The following is a 24,522-nucleotide window of genomic DNA, read 5'->3' on the forward strand; positions in this document are numbered from 1 at the left end:
GGGGAAGTTAACAGGTTACAGTACAAGATCAGAAAGTGCTCGAGGCACAGTTCTTCCAGTTGAACAGCCTCTCTCTGCCAGGGCAATGTTACAGAGTTCTTTCAAGGCTGCTGATAAATGCTTGCAGGGCACGTCACTCTACTACAAGCCTCAGCCTGAAAGCAATCGGCTATAGCTCCATGGGTCAGCAAACCTAGCTCTCCAGTTCTCCTGCTCCAAGCCACTTGGCTTTCTTTGCTCCATGGGCTGGGGAGTCCATTGCTCTGTCTTGTGCTCTGTCTCTTGATTCTGCTGCTGCTGCTCCTCTGCCTCACCTGGTGTCACAACTTTCTGTCCCTGGGTTGAGAAGGTTCAGTGCACAGGCATCTCTGGGTTTAAAAGATGCGCTCCACTCCTGCCTCTTCTTTGATAGCAGTGAGATCCCCCATTTCTGCTTCTGAGTTGGCTCAGTTTATTTACATCAAGCTTCCAAGCTTTTACAATCATAATGAATCTTGTTAATAATCACTCACAACTGAACCATGTAATCCTATCACCATCTTCTCTCATCTTCTCTTACGCAGACCCATCAGGACAAAAACATTGTTTGGTGGCAGCTACAAAGACTAGAAGTAGATAGAAGAGTTGTGTGAACTCATTCACTGCATGGCACCTTGTAAACCCAGTCTTTTGAAAACGGGCTCACTTTTCCCTTTGCTTTTGCGTCTTGCTTGCTGCAACACAGAAAGATCTATCTTTGTTCTAGAAAGAAGCACTTCTTTTGATGATTTCAACCAGTAAATGATCTGGAACTGATACTTCCCAGGAAGAAACATCACACAACGTTTGCAGATATTCCTCCTTATTGCCACTCGTCTCATCCACAGCATCATGGCTAGAGTCACTTTCAACCCCTGTCTTCTGCTTCCTATTCTGCCATCCCCACACCCTACTCTTCTGCAGAATGCTACTAGCATCGGAGGTATCCACTTCATCAGTTGGAGACTGATGATCATTGTCTTTTGATGAACCCTGGAATCCAGCAAGTGCTTTGACTGATTTAATTCTTGACTCTTTTGCCTTCCTTTGCTGGCACCCACTTGGCCTCTTTGATTTATGCACTCCATGTGGCAGATAGAGTATCCCTGCACAATTATGAAAAGATCAATTAGCAATATTTGAAAAAATTAAAATGTAAATCTATTGGACTGTTGTTGTTAAGTACCGTGGAGTTGGTTCTGACTCATAGTGACCCTGCACAGGGTTTCTGAGGCTGTAAATCTTTACAGGAGCAGAAAGCCTCATCTTTCTCCCGTGGAACAGCTGGCAGTTTTGAACAGCTGGACTTGAGGTTGGCAGCCCGACTCGTATATGTTCTATCAAATGTAAATTTTAATGTGTCATTTTTTAAAACTGTAATTCAAACTTAAACCCTGAAAATTTCAATAAAATCAGATAGATATATGTTCACACGACAGTGATATTTTTAAAGAAAAAATTTTAAAGATGAGAATTTAAAAACTAATATTGAAGATTCAATCTATATTTTTGAACACATATGAAGAAAAATAGCATTTTCCCCACTTCATGCTTTAAACTGTCAGTTTCTTTATCAAAGAATTTTGTTTAGTTATCAAAGAATTATATTGTCAGTAATCGCTATACATGTACCTTTATCATCAATTTTAATTATAGAATAAGCGTCAAAACCAAACCCATAGTCATCAAGTCGATTTCCATTCCTAGGGACCCTAGATATGGTTTCTGAGACTGTAAATCTTTAGGGAACAGACAGCCTCATCTTTCTCTCTCAGAGCAGCTGGTGGGTTTGAAACACCAATCTTGAGGTTAACAGCCCAACACCTAACCCACAGCACCACCACGCATCCTTAATCATTGAATGGTGGTGGTGGTTATGTGCCGCGAAGTCGGTTCCAACTCATAGCGACCCTGCATAGGGTTTTCAAGGCTGTAAATCTTTACGAGAGCAGAAAGCCTCAGCTTTCTCTCGCGGAACAGCTGGTAGTTTCAAACTGCTGACCTTGATGTTAGCAGGCCAACTCATAACCATTATGCTACCAGAGCTCCTTGAATAGTATGTAATAAATATAGTTATAACTTGCTTAAATGTAATATTTCTTAGATGGTATGGATATTAACAAAATTGTTCTGCATAATCTTGGTACATTGAATTACATTTTAATTACAATCTTACTTTCCTTTAATTACTACTTCATTCTCAAAAAAATTATTGATATAGGTTCACAAATACTATTTACCACAATATTATAGCTAAAATACACACAAAAAATTGACAAAATTTGTCACTACTAACAACACTGGCAACAACAAAAACAAACAACTGTGTGTGCTTGTGGTGTAGGCGGATAAAACCACGTGATTCAAAGTATCATAGTAATTGGGTAATAATGACAGCTCTGACCAAAGCATTTTGTTGTTGTTGTTGTTGTTATGTGCCGTGGAGTCGGTTCCGATTCATAGCGATCCTGTACAGGGTTTCCGAGGCTGTAAATCTTTACGGGAACAGAAAGCCCCATCTTTCTCCCGCGGAACAGCTGGTAGGTTTGAACTGTTGACCCTGAGGTTAGCAGCCCGATTTGTAACCACTACGCTACCAGAGCTCCGAAGTCTCAAAAAGTAAACTAACCTAGAGTTTTAGCCTTGTAGGTATAGTGATACATGTAAACTAATCATAAGAAAATGTTTTTCTTGTTATAACTATAGGGATATTTTTATACAAAGTACTGCACTTCTGCTGAAACACTGTGCAGAAATCTCTGGACAGACATTTTGGTATCACCTTCTCTGGCAGTGTTACATGGTACAGTCCACCCCCACCCCCGTGACACCACTGACTTCACTCATGTTTTTTTGTCAAACTCCTGTTTGTATTTCCTTGAGGCACTAAAATGATGCATTTGCTTATTAGTTCATTAATTCATTCAGTTGGTATTTCTTGAGCATTTATTATATGATAGATAACTGTTCTAAGTGCTGGGGCTATGTCCGTGAGTAAACCAAAGCCCCTTCCGATGGAACTGACATTCTAGTGGGAGTCTCTGACAATAAGCAAAAAGATACGAATAAATATCTTATACAATGATTACATAATATCAGATTGAACATGCACTAAAAGAAAGCCTGAAGTCAAGGGGATAGGGGTGAGGCAGGGAGTGTTTCAAGAAAGTTCCAAGGAGCTGACATCTCAGCAGAGACCAGAATAAAGGTCTCTTCCTTTGCTTATGGGAACATGCTCAGCTACTAACAAAAAACTTAAAGATTCAACACCACTCAATAGTGCCTCAAAAGAAAGGCCTGGTGATGTACTTCTGAGAAAATCCTCTATTGAAACCCTGTGGAGTACAGTTTTACTTTGTCACACATGGGGTTGCCATGAATCATAAATTTTGATAGCCACTGACTTTTCATTTGTTTGTATCTCTGTGCTGCTGGGATGTTAATTCCAAGAAAATACCATGTTGTGCCCAGTGTGTGGCCCAGTGTAGGTATTCAACAAAGGAGCAGCTCACAGGATTGCTGCTGCAGTACTAGTGTCTTTCCTTGGCTTCTTCCTCAGCAGATCCCAGAAGCAGCCTGTCCCCAACCTTCGATAATAATTCTCCGTAGACGGGAAGGCCATCTGTCACTTGCCCTCAGGCCTCCTCTCTCTGGAGAAACCATCAGTTGTCCAGCAGTGATGGATGGAGTGTCCTCTGACTGGCAGGCTCCACTGGGAACTGCTCTCAGAGTGTCCCTCCCTGGCTCAGGGACAAATGGGCTAGGACACAAATAGTTGGGTGGGAGACCCTGGAGATCTTTTGGTTAAATACCAGAGATACATGGCTTCCTGCTAATAGGTGGGTCCTGTGTTAAGTGACCCCATTGGGAAAGCAATGCCGTGGGGAATGGTGGGTAAAATCAGAGCCTGAAGACATACAGTCTCTTCTCTTCTACTCACCAACCCAGGGCCCACTCACAGCCTCTTCATCTGAGCAAGGAGAATGCTCAGCTTTGCTTTTGGGACCTATATGCATAGAAGTGCTTTGGAAGGTCTTCAGTACTCTACATGTAAACAGTGTATTCCAAATTGCATGCTTCTTATAGTGGTGTGGCACTGCAGGATAATGCTCTGGTCCTCAAGGTCAGTGGTTCAAACCTACCAGTCACTCCCTGGAAACCCTATGCAGGGTGGCTATGGGTCAGAACCAGCTTGATGGCACTTAACAACAACAACAATAGTGTTTAAAGTATCAGTTCATTGCACAAGGATCTGGAAGGATGGTTGTATAAAGTGAGGCAAACAGCAGCACTGCTTGTATTTGTTTGAAAGTTGTGTACTAAATAAAAAACACAAGCCCACTGTCATTGGGTCACTTCCAACTCAGTCCTGCAGGCACCAATGAATAGAAATTTAGAAAACCAATAGGAGTCCTGGTGTGGCGCTGTGGGCTAATGCGTCAGACTGCAAAGTCGTTTGAACTGCAAGGTCAGTGGTTCAAGCTCACCAGCTGCTCCTTGGAAACCCTATACAGGGTCACTATGGGTGGGAATCGACTCGATGGCACTTAACAACAACCACAAATAGCTAGTAAAACCTGTGAAAACTGGAACCATTGTGACAGAAAACTGCCAGAGAAGGAAAACTAAAATATTTTCCACTAAAATGCACCCTAGAAAAGTGGTCAGACTGCACCCTGTCAAAGGTGGAAAACTTGCCAGATGAGGAAAACCAAAGCAGTCCCTTTAAGGACTGGCTTTCACAGCTTTCACTGCCCTTCTTATCAAGAGCCCTGGCAGTGCTTCATACACACCAGGCCTCATTACACACTGGCTGCTGCCGTCCTGGATACAGCCAGTATTTCCAACACAGTCACACAGCCATTGTGATCAGCCTGAGCCCTGCTCTACTAGCTGATAATAATGTTGCCCCCTACCTTTTATCTATTTTGTTGCAAAACACACCAATTCAGCAGTTTCTGCATGTACAATTTAGGGACATGGATTACATTCTCCAACTTGTGCAACTGTTTTCATGAACCTCCTTGAAAATGAATTTTCATGTTACCTTTGATTATCTTTCCCAAACTCTTGGTCATTTAGGCTGTACAGCTGACTCCTGAAAGTCCACAGGACTTCCCAAAGGAAATGGAAGAGCCAAGAATCTTGTCTCATCCCTGGCCCCTCTAAAAGTCACCTGTCAGCCCTTCTTAGTTTAGCCTTTCATCTCTCTTCTCTCTAGGCTGTGTTCTAGCCCACTGCTGTTCAAAGTATGGTCTGTGGATCCGTAGCTCAGGGATCGTTACTGGTCAGCAACAAAATTGAGAGTCAAACATTCAGAAGCCTTTATGGTAATTTTGACATCTCCGAGACAGCCTAGCACATGGTTTGTGGCTCCCTCTAGTTAGATAATGCATGTGCTGTGGAGTTGGTACCCACTCATAGCAACCCCATATAGAGTTTAGGCTGTAAATCTTCATGGGAGCAGAAAGCCACAACTTTCCCCCATGGAGTGGCTGGTCCATTTGAACTGCCAGCCTTGTGGTTAGCAGCCCAACTTGTAACCCACTACACTGCCAGGGCTCCTTAGTGGCCAGTGTGGGTGCTGTCAAATTCTCCTTAGTGACTGGCATGTGGTGGGAACTGCATACTAGGCATGCTCAGTCAGGACCATGTATCTGCCCGATGGACTAGAAAACAAACAAAATAAAACCAATCCTTCTGCACAGACTACTTCCCCCACGAGTGCCGGACCATGAAGCGTCTACTCCATGAGTGAGCGAATGAAGGAAAAGCAATTTGCTTATATTGTAGCAAGAAATCCCTCCATTAGACCTGAAGAACATCCTAACTGTGATAAGAATGAAAGGCAGACCTATAATAACATAAAAGGTCTTAGAAATTGAGGTCTCATCCTGCCCACTTTCCTGAACTGCTTAATCCTTTGCCCTTATGTGAGAATTTAACATAAAAGAGTAGCTGGAAGCTGTTTGAAATAGGGGTCCAGAGTCCCTGTCATGACTCTAGCTCCAGCGCCAAGCACAGGACTCCTATGGACTTCATGGGTCACACTTAATATCCACTGATATGGTCTCATTTTCTCTCTTTGCTAAGGAGGAAACTGAGCTATATTGTCCAAGGGCCAGGACAAAGCCAGAAAGAGGGGTAGGATACCCAGACCAGGCTCTTCCCATCAGCCTTCATGATCTGAAGAAGCTGGAGGGAAGGAGAGTGATTGAAAAATGGTTAGGCAACATCGTGGAGTGATTTCACTCTTCACAGGAAACAGACTTGGACCAGACAATTCTCTCACGTTCTTTTCCATCCCAACTGTGGGTGTCTCACTTCACACTGGGAAGCCTCACCCAGTTCTTTCTGATCTCCCTCTCAATCTGCCCCACCCAGGTTGGGGCGCTTTGAGAAGGAGATAAGGTGTGAATGCACTGAGACAGATGGGGGCAGGGCCAGTGTGCAGCCCCCTGGTGTGTCTGTGGTGCCTTTGCCAGCGCCTTTGAAAGACTCTTCTAAAGAGGTAATTCCTTTGTGCAAAGACATGATTTATGAGTCTTTCTAAGCAAATTGTGGAGATAAATGGTCTTTGGGGCTAGGAAGCTTCAAAGGCAGTGATGCAGGCAGATCAGAAGGAGTTGGGCAGCTGAGAGCTGGGTCCTCATTAAAAGCCCGTGGAGGGCGGGGGAGGGGAGGGTTTGAGTAGCACCAAGGGTAGAGTGGAGTCCTGGTGTGGCGCTGTGGGTTAATGCTCCAGACTGCAAAGTCATCTGTACTGCAAGGTCGGTGGTTCAAGCTCACCAGCTTCTCCTTGGAAACCCTATACAGGGTGTTGGAATTCATTCGATGGCACTTAACAATATCAACAATAAGGTCATTTTGGAGTACTGGTGTGGCACTGTGGGTTAATGCGTCAGACTGCAAAGTTGTCTGAACTGCAAGGTCAGTGGTTCAAGCTCACCAGCTGCTCCTTGGAGACCCTATACAGGGCCGGTATGGGTCAGAATCGACTCTATGGCACTTAACAACAACAATAAAGATAGACTAGCTCTGGCCAACTCCAGGGTCCACTGGGGCAACCTCCAGCTTGCCTTTCCCTGACCCCACTGCTAAAGGGCATGAGGTAAAAGTGCTGAGGTCATTGGGTGTGTTTCTCCCAGAAATGGGTGCAGCCCTAGGGCAGAGGTTTCAGGGTGAACAAGGGTGCATACTTTTGGCTTGGACTCTTTGAAAGGCCAGGAACCACAGTGCAAGGTCTTCTGGCAGAGTGCTGAGAGTCAGTTCTGGCTTCTCTGATCAATATGGCCCAGAGCCCTCCTGTGGGTGCTGCTGTCCAGGGTCCTGCATAAGTCTCAATCTTCTCTGAGAGCACTGGCTTAAGTCAACTCCAGTATCCCATCTCCAAGGTGCCTCCTAGCTTCACCCTGTGTGGTTCTAAACCCTGTTGCTACACCACTGCCTTCAAGTCAATTTTGGCTCATACTGACCCTACAGGACACAGTAGAACTGCCCCATAGGACTTGCAAGGCTGTAAATCCTTATGGAAGCAGACTGCCGTATCTTTTACCCATAGAATGGTTGGTGGGTTCAAACCACCTTTCAGATAGCAGCTAAGCTCTTTAATCACTATGCCACCAGAACTCTCTGATCCTGTTACCAAATGTCTCCATCTGAGAATCACTTGCTGTGATGTTGTAGGCAAGTCACCTAATGGCACCTAACTTTGGTTCCTTCCTCTGTACAATGGGGATAAGTATAGGTACCCTGAGCTTAGATTGAACAGATAACACCAGCAAAGTTCCTAACACCTAGCTTTCTTTCCCATCATCTGTTCACACAGCACTATGTGACAATCTACTTGGAAATGCAATCCTTGTGAAGTGGATAAATTTGACTTTCACGCCTTCCCATCACTTCTCTCCAAAAGCAGGTTAACAAACAGACACACTCTTCCCAACTTGGCTCCCAGGTCTGCTAATTGTCACTCAGATATTAGCAGATAATTAGTGTATTCAAGACTGATAATGACTCATGATGTGCCCCCAAGCACAAACACACACATATACACAAAAGCAGGGTTATTTGCATTTTAATAGGGGAACCTAACAATCCTGAAGAATGGAGCCCTCCTGGTGGGAATACCAGACAGTCTTGGGTTGATTTTGAAACTGGGGTTACTTTGCTGGTTTCCAGTTGCTTCCATCCCCAGAGAGTTGCAGGACTCTGGGAAAATGGTTACTGACTCTCCCCTCTACCTCCTGATGTTTTGATAGGAGTGATGTCTGTCTAAAGTGGGGGAGACTTTCATGAGGAAGTTAAAGAGCCACTGCCTTTGCTCAGAGCATTTATTTGAATGTGCTTCCTCCCACCCTGCTACCCTGAGACCTTGCCTACTCTAAGGCCTCCTGACCCCAACTTGACAGTGGGTGCTTTCCCCTGTCACCACTGCTCCAGTAACTGCTTACCCAGTTCTCCTCTAGTAACCCATGCTCTGATGGGTTGGTGTTTCCTGTTTACTTGTCGGTTTCTCATACAACTGTGGGCTTGCTTCTTAACCCCTCACACAATACAAAAGACAAAATTCATTGCCATCAAGTTGATCCCAACTCATGGTGACCCCATTGGACAAAGTAGAACTGGTCCTTAGGGTTTCAGAGACTAATCTTTACAGGGGCAGACAGCCTCATCTTTTTCTCTCATAGAGGCTGGTGGGTTTGAACTGCTAAACTTGTAGTTAGCAGCCCAATGTTTAGCCCACAGCACCACCAGGCACATAGTAGGGGCTGAGTAATTATTTGTTGAGTGTGAATGAATGGCCTCCCTCATCTTCCAAAGGAGTCCTGGTGTGGCGCTGTAGAATAAGCACTCGCTCTTAAGGTTGGTTTTTAACTATAGGCTCGGAGGTTCAAACTCACCAGCCACTCCTTGGAAACTCTATACAGGGTCGCTAGGAGTCGGAACTGACTAGATGGCACTTAACAACAGTAACTAACATTGCAAACGCTGGTGGGATGGGCTGGAAAGAGCCCTAGACCAACATGACCATCTAATTTCAGATTCAGCTCTACTGTTGTTAGCTGTGTGGCCACAGGCAAGTCACTCAGTTTCTCTGGCCTTGGGTTTTCTGATTGTGAACTTTGGGGTTTGAGAACCTTTAGGGCTAGGAGTAAGAAAGTCAGTATCTGACTATCAATTCTGCCTTTTGCAATCCAGGGTGATTTTGCTCCCAGGTGACATGTATCATCGATGACTAAAGACATTTTTTGGTTGTTACAACAGAAGGTTGAGGAGCTGCTACTGGCATCTAGTGGACAGGGGTCAAGGATGCTGCTAAGCATCCAACAGTGCACAGGACAGCTCCCACAACAAAGAATTGTTTGGTTTAAAATGTCGGTAATACTGAGGCTGAGAGACCCTGATCCAGTTATTTTAATAGCATCTGAAACTCCATTTCCTTACCTTAAAAATGGAATGAATAATCCTACCTCACATGGTTTGCCTCAAGTCTTTTTTTTTTTTTTTTAACACACTATGAGTAAACAAAATGGATTTTTTACAGGTTGTTATGATGATTAAATGAAGTAACCCATGTGAGAAGACACTAAGCACTTAGAAGGTGCTTAGGGTTAGGGAGTTTTCCTGAATGTGTTTATCCCAGCACCCTGCCACCCTAGTAGGAAACCTGTTGGTGCGGTGACTAAGTGCTTGGCTGCTATCTGAAAGGTCAGCAGTTTGAACCCACCAGCCCTGCTCCTCGGCAGGAAGATGAGACAGTCTGCTTCCATAAAGACTTATAGCCTTGGGGACCCTATGGGGCAGTTCCACTTTGTCCTATAGGGTCTCTGTGAGTTGGGATCCATGACAAGCAGTTTGGTTTTTTATTTGGCGACCCTAGAAGACAATGACGGGAGGGGGCGTGAGTGAAGGTGCAGCCTGCGTTTCACGCAGCCGCTGTGAATCTGGCCTCTCCTCAGTGGTTTAAGGGAGATATAGAGAGTGTAGTTAAATAACACAGAGTAAGTAACAAGTGTAATAAATAGATCACTAAGAGCTAATGATACATCATTATAATCCTGTGCTGTCAGCATCTTCCAGACTTAGGGACTCTGTCAGGAGATTTGGTTTTAATCTACGGCACCTTGGTCTATTAATATTTAATTCCAACAATTTAAGTGGTGTGAAGATAGGAGACTGAGCGATAGTTCGGCTTGGAGCTAAGTAACCATCTCAAATTTTTCTTTGCTTCGTAGGATGACCACCCGCCCCCCCATACTTGCCTGTTTCTCAACCAGGACATTTAGCAACAGGGCATAGAATCGCACAATATCAGGACTGGAAGAGACCCCAGCAGTTACCTACCTGTGCTTCTTAATGAGGACACAACTGGCATTTGGAGGTCACAGTTCTTCACTGGGCAGAACTGCCCCTGGTCATTGTGACAGCAAACATCCCCACCCCACCACCATTTCCAGATACCCTTTTGAGGAAAATGATTCCAGATTGGTTTTACAGACGAGAATGCAGAAGCCCAGAGAGTGGGGAGGGGGTTGCCCAAGATTGCACAATATCAATTCTGACGAGCTCTTTGAGAACGCTCGTAAGTGTAGTGGAGGGAATGAGAACTTTGACAACTGGCTTCGCTCAGTGGGAAATCACTTTATTTACTAGCTAGGATGGTTTCAGGCAGCTGCTGTTCCATCTCTGCCTCTGTGCCTGCCGCTTTGTTAGCCCAAGAGTTATCCTAGGACTTGGTGGTACTCCTGCTTCTTCTGGGGTGGGGTAGGGTGTTTGGGGACTATAGATCTTTCTTGGGAGATGTTCAGACTGTGGCCAGACTTTCCATTGCTGGGACAGGAGGACCAGGGACTTTCAGTCTAGGTCTATCCCTGAACTGCCCTTCAGCAGGTCACTGCTCCTCACTGACTCTCAGAGGTCCTGTCTGTGGAATGGGAAGAACTGTCTGCTCTCCACCCTACTTCCTGTCCAGCATCTTTCTGCGCATCTAGTTCTCTGAGAGGTCCAGTGAGAACAGAGACCGTGTGGCAGACTTGTTTCTTGCCTGAGGAGCTTTGTCAAAGGAACCTGTGCTCAGGTCCCACTGTAGACCAGAATGCTCTGGGGTTATTCTAATGGGCAGCCAGGTAGTGGATTCCTGCAAGCAGCTGGGATGAGCTCTTCGGACATCTAAGAGAAGGTCTGGGCAGCCCTTGTCAGTACTGCTCTTGTCATGGCTTGGCTAGGGTGCTGGGGGGTTGGGGGGCGTAGGGAGGGCAGTAGCAGTGACAAAACAAGGACATACCCCAAGTCGGAAGATTCCAAGTCTAATGGAGCTGATAAGACACAAGAGACCTACGCCTGCTTATATAGCAGTGATGAGTTTTTAAAACAACAGTTGATCCAATTTTTTTCCTAATAGAGGAAAAGCCAACAAGCAGATTTAGTAGTGCCTTTAATAAGTGATCTTAACTGGAAAAAAAAAAAAATGTTGGACCTCTGGCCAGTCGCAGAAAACCTGGGGCCTAGGCCCACCATCCACATATAAGCCAATCCCTGAATAAGGTGTTTGTGAAAAATGGGCCCATGCTCTCTCATCTCTTTGTGGATTATCCAAGGTGGCTGCTAGAGCCCAGGCTGACAGCAAGCACCCATAGTTCCCTGTTCCTTCAGCCTGAGGCCACGCCCAGCAGGGATTTAGGAGTTTAGACTCCCAGTTGCTCCCTAACTGAATGAACTTGTTCAAGTTACTTAACCTCTCTGTTAAGTCCTGGTGTGGCACTGTAGGATAAACACTGGACTCCGGTGGTTCAAACCCATCAGCCACTCCTCAGAAACCCTATACAGGGTTGCTGTGGATTGGAACCAATGCCATGACAGTTAACAACAACAATAACCTTTCTTTGGCCCTTTGTTTTCTCATCTGCAAAATGGGATAATAATAGCATTCGCTGAAAATGGGTTGCTACAAGAACTAAATGAGAAAATCCACTTCAAAAGTGCCTCAATGGTGGTGAAGGCCATAGGATGGCACCACAGGTCTGAGGGAGGCCAATGGCAGAGTCCGAAGCACTCTACCCTTAGGTCCCAAAGTCTGAAGACATCAGCAGAGAGATATGTCTTGTTGGGAGGAGGTGAGATGAGATGCTCACCTTAAAAGACCAGACACCAGTCAAATCACATACTTCTGGAGGCCCCTTCAACCCTTACTAGATGCCCAGAGAAGATACACCTACTTGAATAACCAGCCAAAGCCAAATATAATTAGTAAGGAGAGTCTGTGCTGGACGGTGGGAGCTGGGGGGAGGGGTTGTGTGTGTGTGACATTCCAAAGCCAAATTGCAAAGACTTTGAGATTATATGTGAAAGAATGCAAGGTCCTGTTATAATTATAATGATGACGTTTGTATTCCCCTTCAGCAGAGTAGATAATTGACTCGCTACAGGTCTGCCTCATTTCTATCACTTCAGGGGAATGAGGAGTTTTTTGGTGGAATTTCTAGATAACTGAAGCTTATCCCTGTGAACCTTAACTTTATTTTTTCACTTAATCACTCTGGGGAGAAATTTGTCTGGAATGGATTACACACTTCCCTGATTCCTTAATCCGAATATTCTAAATGGAATGTAAGTAACCTCTTCCCTGTCAATTTGAGTTGAGGGGCCTGTTTGTCCCTACATCAGTAACTCCAAGATGCTTTGTTTGTTTCATCTTCCTTTTTTTCCTGCGTATTTCCATGGTTTCTTACTGTGACATAGACCCTTTGCTACATTTTTTAGTAGCCACCCCCCCAAAACACGCTTACATACAAGCACACAAAACATACACATGTGTGAGTACACACACACACTGAGACACAATTACCAGGCTTACTAGAACTGTATTTACATTCAGAGTAAATGGGTTTTGAATGTTTTCCTAGAAGTTCTTTAAACCAAAAAACAAAACATTACCATCAAGTGTTCTCACAACCACTCTGTATGACAAAGTGGAATTTCCCAGTGGAGTTTCTAAGGCTGTGATCTTTACAGAGCATATTGCCACATCTTTCGTCTCCTGAGCAGCTGCTAGGTTTAAATCGTCAACCTTGCGGTTAGCGGTCAAGCACTTAACCACTGTGCCACCAGGGCTCCTTAGAGATATGCTTTCAATACCTCCAACTCACTATCCAAATCTAATCACATTTTCTTCTCCCCAAACTCTACTCTTCCTTTCCCTTCTGTTGCCCATAAAGAGTGTGGTACCAGCATCTACCCACCTGCCAAAGCCAGAGCTGGGGTGAGTGCATTCTTCACTCTCTCTGCTTTCTGCCCCCAACACGCTGCCAATTATCAAGTCCTTGCTGATTCTACCTCATAAATATAGCTAGAATCTGTCCACTTCTCTCCATCCTCAAGGTCACACTACCCTACCCAAGGTTACCACCATCTCTTCTTATTGCTTCACCCCTCCCATCCTATCCTCTCCTTTTCTCCCCTTCCCACCTGGTTCCCCACACCCACTTCTAAGGCTCCACTCACTTTTGTCAGTCCTCGGCTTAGAGCACATTCAGAGGTTCCTGCTGCCCTTGTATGAAATCCACCCTCCTTAAAACAGCTCACAAAGTCCTTGGGACTGAGACCCCTACCTAGAAATCTGTGTCGCCTCATATCTTGCACACATAATGGTTTTCATCGTCTCACACAGGTCATGCTTGCCCCCGCTCCAAGCTTGTACATATGGATATAATTCCTTCTGTCTAGAAACATTCTCCACACTACCTCTTCCTCTAGTATCTTCCCAGAACCCTGCAATCTGGGTTCAAACACACTCATATGCTTCCTCGACACCCTGAACAACCCCTATTACAGCACTCTCAGCATCTACCATAAATGCTGCTCCAACATCTCTGTCCCCACTCGACTATACACTCCAAGAGGGCAGGACATTCTGGCAAGTTCCAACTCATGGCGACCCTATAAGTGTCAGAGTAGAACTGTGTTCTATAGGGTTCTCAATGAGTGATTTTTTTGGAAGTAGATCACAAGGCCTTTCTTCTCAGGTACCTCAGAGTGAACTCAAACCTCCAACATTTCAGTTAGCAGATGAACACATTAACCATTTACTACCAAAGGACTTGTTGAATCAACAAGTGAAAAAATTAAAGCACCCAAGTCATTTGTCAAAAAAGTCCAAGTGCATGGACTTTATAACAATATTTGGCTTCCTTATCAGAGGCATAGAATGCTGGCACTTCTGATGAGTGAAGTGTAACTTTATACCTTGGAATGCACCCAAGACAAACTAGATTTGGACTCCCAAGAGTTTAATGTGAAGTCCATGTCTCAGGGCAGTAACCATAGCATTAATTAATGAAGGGAATCTTTGTTGTGGATCCTTGGGTTCTTGACAATGATGAGTGGAGAGGAGATGCCCTGTCTCCATAGTGTCCCTGCTGTTGTACCTTGCATCTGCCTCCCTATCCCTTGTGGTGGCTGTCAATTTCTGTCTTTGTAATCATCCTGTAGAAAATGTCTCAGTACGTGTAGTGAGTTGGAGTCAGAAGACTTGAATTCGCCCTTGACTATGACACTGGGCAATCATTAAAATTCTCTGACCCCTTGTTTTTGGATGTTGTTAGGTGCTATTGAGTTGACACCAACTCATACTAACTCTGTACATAGCAGAAGGAAACACCGCCTGGTCCTGCACCAACCTTACAATTGTTGTCACTCTTGAGACCATTCCTGCTGCCACTGTACCAATCCGTCTTGTTAAAGGGCTTCCTCTTTTTCGCTGGCCCTCCACTTTGCCAAGCATGATATCCTTCTCCAGGGACTGGTCCCTGCTGATAATATGTCCAAATATGAGAGACGAAGTCTTGTCATCCTGGTTTCTAAGGAGCATTCTGGTTGCACTTCTTCCAACACAGATTTGTTTATTCTGACAGTCCATCATACTTTCAATATTCTTCCCCAACACCATAACTCAAATGCATCAATTCTTCTATGGTCTTCTTTTTATATTGTCCAACTTTCACATGTATATGAGGCTATTGAAAATACCATGGTCACCCACTCCTTGGTCTTCAAACTGACATCTTTGCTCTTGAACCCTTTACTAGAAGTCTTGTGCCATACATCATTTGATTTCTTGACTACTGCTTCCATGAGTGTTTATTGTGGATCCAAGTAAAATGAAGTCTTTGCCACCTTCCATCTTTTTTCCCCATTTGTCATGATGTTTTTTATTGGTCTAGTTTTGAGGATTTTTGTTTTCTTTACAATGGCAGAGCCAGAAGGCTATTGTTTCTGGTCTTCATCAGTAAGTATTTTAAGTTTCCTTTACCTCCAGCAAGCACGATTGTATCATTTGCATATCACAAGTTATTAACAAGTCTTCCTCCAATCCTGATGTTACATTCTTCTTCATATAATTCAGCTTCTTGGATTATTTGCTCAGCATACAGACTGAATAAGTATGGTAAAAGGATATATCCCCGGCACACATCATTCCTGATTTTAAACCTTTCAGTGTTCCCTTGTTCTGTTCAAACGACTGCTTATTGGTCTATTTACAGCACAATGGAAGGTTCTGGAATGCCCATTCTTCGCAATGTTATTCATAGCTTGTCGTGATCCACATAATCAATAAAGCACAAGTAAATTTATTTCTGATAGTCTCTGCTTTCAGCCAAAACCCATCTGACACCAGCAATGATATCCCTCATTCCATGTCCTCTTCTGAATCTGGCTTGAATTTCTGTCAGTTCTCTGCTAATGTACTATTGCAGCCATTTTTTATCTTCAGCAAAATTTTACTTGCATGTGATGTGAATTATATTGTTCTTTGATCTCTGCATTCCATTGGGTTAACTATCTTTGGAATGGGCACAAATATGGATCTTTTCCATTGATTGACCAGGTAGCTGTCTTCCACGTTTCTTGGTATAAATGAGTAAGTGTCTCTGGTGCTTCCTAATTTGTTGAAAGATTTCAATCTGTATTCCCTCAATTCCTGAAGCCTTGTTCTTTGTCAATGCCTTCAATGTAGCTTGGACTTCTTCCTTCAATATCATCAGTCCTTAATCATATGCTACCTCTTGAAATGGTTAAACATTGACTATTTCTCTTTGGTATAATGACTGCATATACCTTCCTTCTTCTTTTGATTCTTTCTGCATCATCCAATATTTTTTCTGTAGAATCCTTCAATATTGCAAGTTGAGGTTAAATTTATTTACCCATCTGTAAAATGGGGAAATAATAAAAACTTAACTCACAGGGTTATTATGGTTATAAAATTTCTAGGATGGTGCCTGGTACACAGTAAACATTTTAAATATGACTGTCACTATGGAGTTAACATTATGTGTACATTAAATGTATGTTAGTTTAACTACATGAGCTTGGCAACAAAAGAGAGAGAGAGAGAAATAGCATAGCAGCTAATGCTGCTAGTCCCTCCACTCACTGTTTTCCAGGCAGAAGATACGGTGGTAGTTGCTGGACTGTCAGATACTAAGTTGGTCTCAGTCCTGTGAGCCTCTTTCAGTGTGGGTGAAAATTGTACCTGTAAGTAGGTTCAGGTTTTTCCCAGTGTGTGGTAGACCCTCATTCACTACTTGGCAGCTCAAGGTGTATGTGTGAATATTTGGGGTTCAGATAAAGAAAGAGTGAATCAAAATAAGGTGGTTTAGCTTCCAGATCTAAGGTGATTCTTTCTCTAAAGGATAATGGGCAGCTTCCACTGACCACCCTGGTCAGCAAATGGAAGAGGCACATGTGGGAACTGCTGGGCTTGGTGGAATAATCCTTCCATCAACCCTTTAGACCTCAAAGACCGCATCATCATTTGAGTCTTGTGTTCTTCTATAGCCCAATACTTGAATGCCACTGTACCTTTGTTAATATATAGCCTACCCTAACCATACCTCCCCAGCCTCAATCCCCTGAGCACAGAGGTCAGCTGGTCATCTCTGTATCTCCAAAGGTTGCCTAAGCCTGAAGAATTTCCTAGAATATGGGTCTGTTGGTGCTAAAACCAAAATAGTTGGAGAGATTAAGATGGCTGGTTACCCTATCAGGCATACAAATAAAGCCTATTTCACAGTCTTCTAGGAATCCTTCACTGATATTAGCTGTGAACAGCCTTCCCTTCCACTGAGCTTTTCCAAGAATGTAGTTTGTGCCTGTCCAGGCCTGAACTCCACACTTCACCCCTACCCAGGATGCAAGTGAATGAGATTATAGCTTGAGGACACCCTGTTGTTATGTGTTATATATGCATCCAGCAAGTGAGTGTCAGAGTAAGAGTTGGAAACAGGTTGGGTGACCCTCCTGGAGTTCTGAATGGGCCGTGCAGCCCCTTTACACAGCTACAGAGTGTGAAGTTTTACAAAGCGGCCTCAGATACCACACTTTGAAACATTTAACTACATGTAAAGATTGTGAAGGCTGTCAGTCACCTCCTAGGGAATCATTTCTTTCTCCTCCTTCTGAAGCTGGCTGCTTGGAAAGTCATGAAACTTCCCAGAAGATGAAGCAACCTGGGGGAAGAGGCATTGGAGAAAGAGAGAAGAAGCATGGGGAGAGACAGAAAGGATGACAGGGAACTGTTCTCAGAGAGTGAGATGCAAAGGATGAGAAACCAGTGGATGTGGGGAAGAGAGAGAAAGGGGCAGGGAAAGAGCAAATATGAAAGATAGGCTAGGCTCAGGAGACACTAAGAAGGGAAGGGAACACCCAAGATGAACAAAGACAGACGGCCAAACGAGAAGAGATTTTGTTTTTAGCAAGGACAAAGGGGCTCCAGAATTTCAATACAGAAGAGTTGGTTTCTGGGCAGCCACTTGGTTGGAAGGAAGTGGCCTATACTGGCAGACAGGTTCTGCATTGTGCATTGGGAAAACAAGCCTCTTCGCTTCTGAGCTTGTATGATTTGGGGGTCATTTAGTGGAGGAGCAGATGGAAATGATGAGGCCCCGACGTTTCTGTTCTAGGTAAGAGTGATGCAGATATGGGAAAGACTCATGGCATTGGTCTGAGTTCCAGTCCCGAGGAGAGCCAGCTAAGGCCCCTCAAGCCTGACTTTTTCCCTCTCTTGCAGGGTGCGACAGTGAACACTGGGGCCCCCATTGCAGCAACCGATGCCAATGCCAGAACGGTGCCCTGTGCAACCCCATCACCGGAGCCTGTGTGTGTGCCGCTGGCTTCCGCGGCTGGCGCTGTGAGGAGCTCTGTGCCCCCGGCACCCATGGCAAGGGCTGCCAGCTGCCATGTCAGTGCCGTCACGGCGCCAGCTGCGACCCCCGCACCGGCGAGTGTCTCTGCGCGCCTGGCTACACCGGTGTCTAGTGAGTAGTGCTGTGGTGGGGCCGGGCATGAAGGGGTGTGGTTGGGCATGAAGGGGCGGGGTCTGAAGAGGATGGGCGGGGTCCGGAGGGAGGGGTGGGGTCCGGAAGGTGGTGATGCTCTCATGGCTGCTGAGCAACAGGGACCAAGCTCCTTGGTTGTAGGGTGCAGGCAAACCTAGTTGCAAAGGCTCCTGCCTTCTGACCCCAAGTCCAGGCGGGCCTCAGACTTCATCATCCAAGCCCATGCAACTGGTCTAACCTAAGACATCACATGGCTGTGAGGACCTCCTGGGTCCGAAGAAGAAATCCGGCTCCCACCACCAGACCCAAGATTTAGCTTGGTCATCTCCTCTAACTCCAACTGAATTCACTCTTCACTAGGGGCCATGGACCCTTCCAAATAACTTGGGGCAGAAAGAGGATGAGGGCTCTGGACAAACATCATATGCAGGTACATTACTGTACCTGTTCTTCTTCCTGCCTTCCCTCATCAGAGCTCAAACTGCCTGTCACTCCATTACCCTGGAGAGCCCATCTGACCGGCAACCTCCAAGGTCCTTAGTTGAGACTCCCACAGAGGCAAGATTGAATGCCTCCTCTCAAGTCTGTGGAAGGCTCTGGGGTCTCCTCAACAGGTTCCTGAGAGCAACCCTGGACATAGAGACTTCTCTTCCCTGATGCTTGGCCAGCTCCCAGGGCCTAGTGAGCTGGAGGCCAGGGCCACTGGGTTAAGGTCCAAGGCCACGCCCCCATGCAAATCCTTCCCTAGTCCTCAGCAGGGCCGTTTCTGACCATGGTAGCTGGGAGTCTTCCGGAGCCCAGATGGGGTGTGCCCAAGATTCCCCCCTTTTTTAATCTAGACAGAGTTTTGAAGGCGGGATCCATGTCTGACTCAGTGTTTTTGCTCACACTGTTCCCTCTGCCTGCCCACCCTTCCTCCCATTCTCCTGGTGAAGCTGACTTCACCTTCAAGGCTTCTAGAGAAACCGTCCACAGCTTCCGTCTTCAGATATTTCCTTATACTGAAAGCTCTCCAGTCATCCCACAAGTCCAAGCTCAGGGACACTCTGCTTCCCCTCCTGTCCAGAAACAGGACTCCACTGGCCCTGTGCCTGTGAGCTCACTCATTCCTGAGGAACCCTGGAGCGTTGAGACTAGCAGCCCTGGAGCCTTGACCCCTACATCCCCTGAATACTGCCATGTCTAACACCTTTGCTTCCTCCATGCAGCTGTGAGGAGCTGTGCCCACCTGGGAGCCATGGGGCTCACTGTGAGCTGCGTTGCCCCTGTCAGAATGGGGGTACATGCCACCACATCACTGGTGAATGTGCCTGCCCCCCAGGCTGGACGGTAGGTGGGCCTGTAGGATCTGGGTGGGGTACTGGGGAAGGTTTGCACGTCTCTCACTCACAGTCATCTTGAATACTCTCTACCCACTTTATGGTCATATGGCATCCTTAGGCAATGCCAGTGGTACCATGGATACAGCTTTGAATCCCTGGTCCGCCATCTAAATGCTGTGTGGCTTTAGGCAAGTTATTTAAACCTCTCTGAACCTGTGACAAAGATGAATCCTTCCCATAGGATTAGCTCTATCTTTGGGCATGGGTACCCACATGAACTGCCATGGTCTCAGGGCCTATGGAAGGAGAGGAAACAGCAGAATAGGAACCATCTAAATTTATAGAACTTCATCTCAGCTTCTACTCCCAGCACACATATGCATGCATGTACACACACACACATACACACACACACACCTGCTTCTCCTGGGGGTGGAGAGGTGCAGGGACAAGTGCTCTGGGTGATTCTGATGCAACGTCAGTCAGCCCAGGTTTTGAGCCTGAAAAACACCCTGTGGTCAAGGGAAATGGGATTGATAACTTTACAGGCCTATAGTCAGCTCTTACATTGCTGCTGACCCTACAAAAAGCCCTCCACTGCTCTGGTCATCTATTTTCCCTTCTCCACAATGTACATTATCAACAGTAACCCCTGTCCTGCATAGCTCTCTTGATTGGCAGGATAATACTACAAAGCAGTGCCTATCAGAAGTACTTTGCAAACTGAAGTGACATGAAACAGTTACTTGTTCCATATCCCCGGATGCTACAGATAATCCTCAAGCCTCATCTTCACCCACATGTTCTGCCCCTGCAGACCCAAATTAATGAGAAACAGCCAGTAGGTTGAATCTAACTTTCCCGGACCACATCCTTGCATCTGACTCTCCAGTGATACCCCGTTTCAATGGAATCTCAATGATACCACTGGCTGCTTCCCCGGAGCCCTGAGGCTGCACAAAGCCAGAGGGGACAGGGCTGCTGAGCAGGAGTGGGATATTTCAGATGACTGGGGATGCTGAGGTCACGGGTGCAGGTACGAACAATGCCTGAAGGGCCCATCAACTCAGGCACCTACTGTCAGAATGTTCGAGAGCTGAAAAGGGCCATGAGAACTTCTGGTACAGCAATCTCCAGGCCTGGCTGTACACCAGCCTCCATCAAGGAGGTGTTCAACACAGATTCCTAGTCTCCTTGACCTGAGACCTTCTGGGGTCCAGGGACCTCTGTTTTTAATAAGCTCCCCAGATGATTCTGAGGGAACCAACTCTGTCTGCAGGTTTGCATTTGAAAGCAATTGATCAAGGCCACAGCATTTCCTTCTGTGTTACACAGAACCCTAGGGTTCCTTGAGGGTGGAGTGGGGATAGGGAACCTAATAATTAGGGCTCTGGCTCCCCACCTCCACGTTACCTTTTTACTTTATTGAGATTCTAGTTAAGATGTCATGTAAAAAAATTTTTTTCACATTAAAAATACCAAATCTCTCTTTAAGAGGTTTGAACTTCACTGGGTGGTCAGTGTCTTCCTCAGATGAGGAAGCTGAGGCCCAGGGAAGGTAAGTGATCTCCCCAAGGCCACACCATTGGTTAGGACTGAGGTGGAATTCAAATTCAGGTCTCCTTGGTGTCTGTCTTTTTCTGCCTCCTCGAAGGAGGAAAGAAGACCACACCTGCTCACTTCTCCTACCCTGCACTGCACTCAGGAAAAGCCTTCCCATCTCTCACCAGCTTCAGGCAGTCTGGGCCTTGAAGGCACAGCAGCAGGGCAGGGATAGGGATCAGGATGTGGTGGAGGGAGAGTAAGGCAGACCCTGTGAGTGTGAAGGCCTCTCTGGAGAGACTGAGGAAGGCTGGTTGTCCAAGAGCATGGGAGAAGCCCACCTGTGGAGAAATTTATTCTTTCTCCCAACACAATGAGAGGGTAGTTGTTCTTCCAGATGACAGGAATTTCTGTCGATAGAAGTCTTTAGATTTGGGGACTTTATGTTTTTAATTTTATAGTAGACAATTGCATTTCTATTTTTGACACAGCATTTAACTTGCAGATTTGTATGAATTATTAATACCCCTCATGCACATAGAGCCACCGTATAATGAATCTGCAATTTAAGCCTAAGGCTCCTCCCAGGGACAAGTAGGGCCAAGGAGAAGATGCTGGGGAGAAAGGTCATGCCCATTAGCATCCTCCATTGCCTAACTTTCACTCTGGTCCCATGTGGTTTCACCCATGCTTTATTTTCCCACTCAAAGCGTAGACTTGACACACAACATGCAGTTCCCCCAAAGGACTGGCAGACCCTATGGAGCTAGAGAAGAGCCACCAGGAAATCTGTTTCCTCCTCTGAGATGCCTGACCACAAAGACACAAAATATGCCCATAGGACATTCCTCTTGCCCAGCTGGGGTGAACCCTTCCAGGAGGGACCATTACAAAGAGTCTGGGGATGTATTTTCCTTCTTTTTTTCTAAGCACTGAAACCTTTCAAAAGAGTGAAACCAGATGTGAGTAGTTTGAGGAGAGTGGGCACTGCAGATAGATGGGGAGATAGGAGGAGATGTTATTGAGCCCCCCTCTTAGGAGGTACCAGTCTGATGGTGGTGGGTAGATATAGTGTGTGTGTACTCACATACCACACACATTGAAGGGAGCAACAGGACTGAGAGATGGGAAATGGTACAGTTATCATGGAAGGCCAAACAATGATGTTTGTAGCTGAGCCTGTAGAATCATCATAGAAGACTGGATGGAGTGATTGGCTGATTCACGGAGTCCTACACCTCATCCTGTGGCCTGGATCACTCCCATATCGCCCACACCAGCCCCATTCACTGCATACTAAGAGTGTGCAGGCTGTCCTGGGACACACAGTAATTAAAAATGCCTCAGAGTTGTCTGTTCTCCAGGCAAACTGACCTGAATTAAGGTTTTCACCATTTGTCCTTTTCTTTTTTTGTCATCCAGTTAGCCATGGCCCTTTTAAAGTGTGATTGGTTTCCAGACTTTGACAAAATCCTTGGGTTTAACTGATTCTGAAACAAGCAGGACTATCACCTCACCCTGGTCTCCAACCTTCTAGATGTCACACTACAGTTGGAGATGGGAGGAACCACCAGACCCCCACTCTCTCTTATCCTGACATTTTCCTGCCTGCTCTCTGCCCCTGCACCTCCTCCTTACAAGGCTGATCTTCCAATCCAGCAGTAGATTGTGCGTCTCTGGTCTTCTCTGTGCTGGGTTACACTGGGTTCCCTCCGCATGTGGCCTCATCAGCTGTCAGTTTAGAGTTAATTCATATGAATCAGGAGTCCTGGTGTGGCACTGTGGGCTACTGCGCTAGACTGCAAAGCCATTTGAACTGCAAGGTCCGTGGTTCAAGCCCAACAGCGGCTCCTTAGAAACCCTATACAGGGTCGCTATGGGTCGGAACCGATTCAACGACACTTAACAACAACAAGGCACCTCTGGTTCCTTTACATCTCTAAATTCACTTAATCTCCACAACCACCTGGGAGACGGGATTAGTACTCCAATTTTATAGATGAAAGGAGTCTTGGTGGTGCTGGGGATTAAGCATTTCTTGAGCTGCTAACTGTTCAAGCCTAGCAGCCATTCCTCAAGAGAAAGATCAAGTTGCCTGCTCCTCTAGAGATTTACAGTCGCAGAAATTCAATTCTACTCTGTCCTATGGGGTCGTTATGAGTTGGAATTGAGAGTGGGATTTCAGTTTATAGCTGAGAAAAGTGAGGCTGAAAATGATCACATGACTCACTCTAAATCAACCATCTGGGGAAGGCAGAACTGAGATGTAACCCAAGTCCTATGAATCCACCATACCAGGCAGCCAGGCTTCCAAGTAATCAAATTCTTTCAGGCTTCGGAAGCTCAAACTTGAAGAAGGTCCCAAAGAGTGAATTTGGGATCCAGTAGTTTGGGATCTTGTTGTTATTAAGTGACATTGAGTCAGTTCTGAGTCATAGTGACCCTGTATGTGATTACAAGGAGGGACTTGTGAGTTTGAACCACCAGCCTTGTGATTGGCAGTCAAGTCCTTATCCTACAGCGCCACACCAGGAATCCTGAGTATACTTGCCCACACGTCCGAAAAGTTTTAGGGATGATTGGTTTCTCTAGGGAATGTTGGTGGAAGGAAGCATTATCTGCATCAGACATTCCTACTGACTTCCTGGATGGTCCTGGTTGAGACTCAGGAGTATGGAGAAGAAAGAACATCTACAACCCTTGTGTGTGTGTGTGTGTGTGTGTGTGTGTATGAGTGTGTATAAGTGCATGAGGGCCACACTGTTCGGAGATGAGGGAATGAGAGGAAGAAAACACAACGCCTCAAGATTGTTCATAATATTATTTCAGGGTCAGAATGCCCTTGTCCATTCAAGGACTGTAGGTGACTGACTGACTCAGACATGACCCAGAAGACTCTTCACTGAAGAATGCTTAGAGTTTATGGGATGAGAAAACTCTCATCATCAGTGAGAAAAACAGACCTTTGTCATGTTTGGGTTACCCTACCACCTCGACTCTGGGTCCTCACATACACTCTCATAGTTCAGCTGCTGTCTCTGCCCACCTCAGTCCTTCCTTCTCTGACCCACTTTAGTCCCCTTCTCGCAGATCCTGACTTCGAGGAGAAACCTGGGCTCTAAGGCCTCCCATTTAATTCGTGAAAAGCAAGTTGGATGATCTTGAAAGATGACTCTGGTCTGGCAGCATGTTCCTGATTAAACTAACTTCCTCAAAGTTGGCAATTATTGGTGCTTAATAATTGTGTGTTGAACTAATTGATTAATTGTGGGATAATTCTCAATCTCCATCAGAGAAATAAT

General features: G+C 45.6%; 1 protein-coding gene across 1 annotated transcript in view; it reads left to right on the plus strand.

Annotated features, from left to right (window-relative positions):
• MEGF11 (multiple EGF-like-domains 11) overlaps positions 1 to 24,522 on the plus strand; it is a 331,130-nt gene that overhangs the window by 219,585 nt on the left and 87,023 nt on the right. The window contains exons 5-6 of the mRNA XM_006831516.1: positions 18,089 to 18,335; positions 19,565 to 19,685. Coding sequence (XP_006831579.1) covers positions 18,089 to 18,335; positions 19,565 to 19,685 — 368 coding nt within the window. The remainder of the gene's footprint in view (positions 1 to 18,088; positions 18,336 to 19,564; positions 19,686 to 24,522) is intronic.

This window comes from Chrysochloris asiatica, unplaced genomic scaffold, assembly GCF_000296735.1.
Source record: "Chrysochloris asiatica unplaced genomic scaffold, ChrAsi1.0 scaffold00004, whole genome shotgun sequence".
NCBI classification, from domain to species: Eukaryota; Metazoa; Chordata; class Mammalia; order Afrosoricida; family Chrysochloridae; genus Chrysochloris; species Chrysochloris asiatica.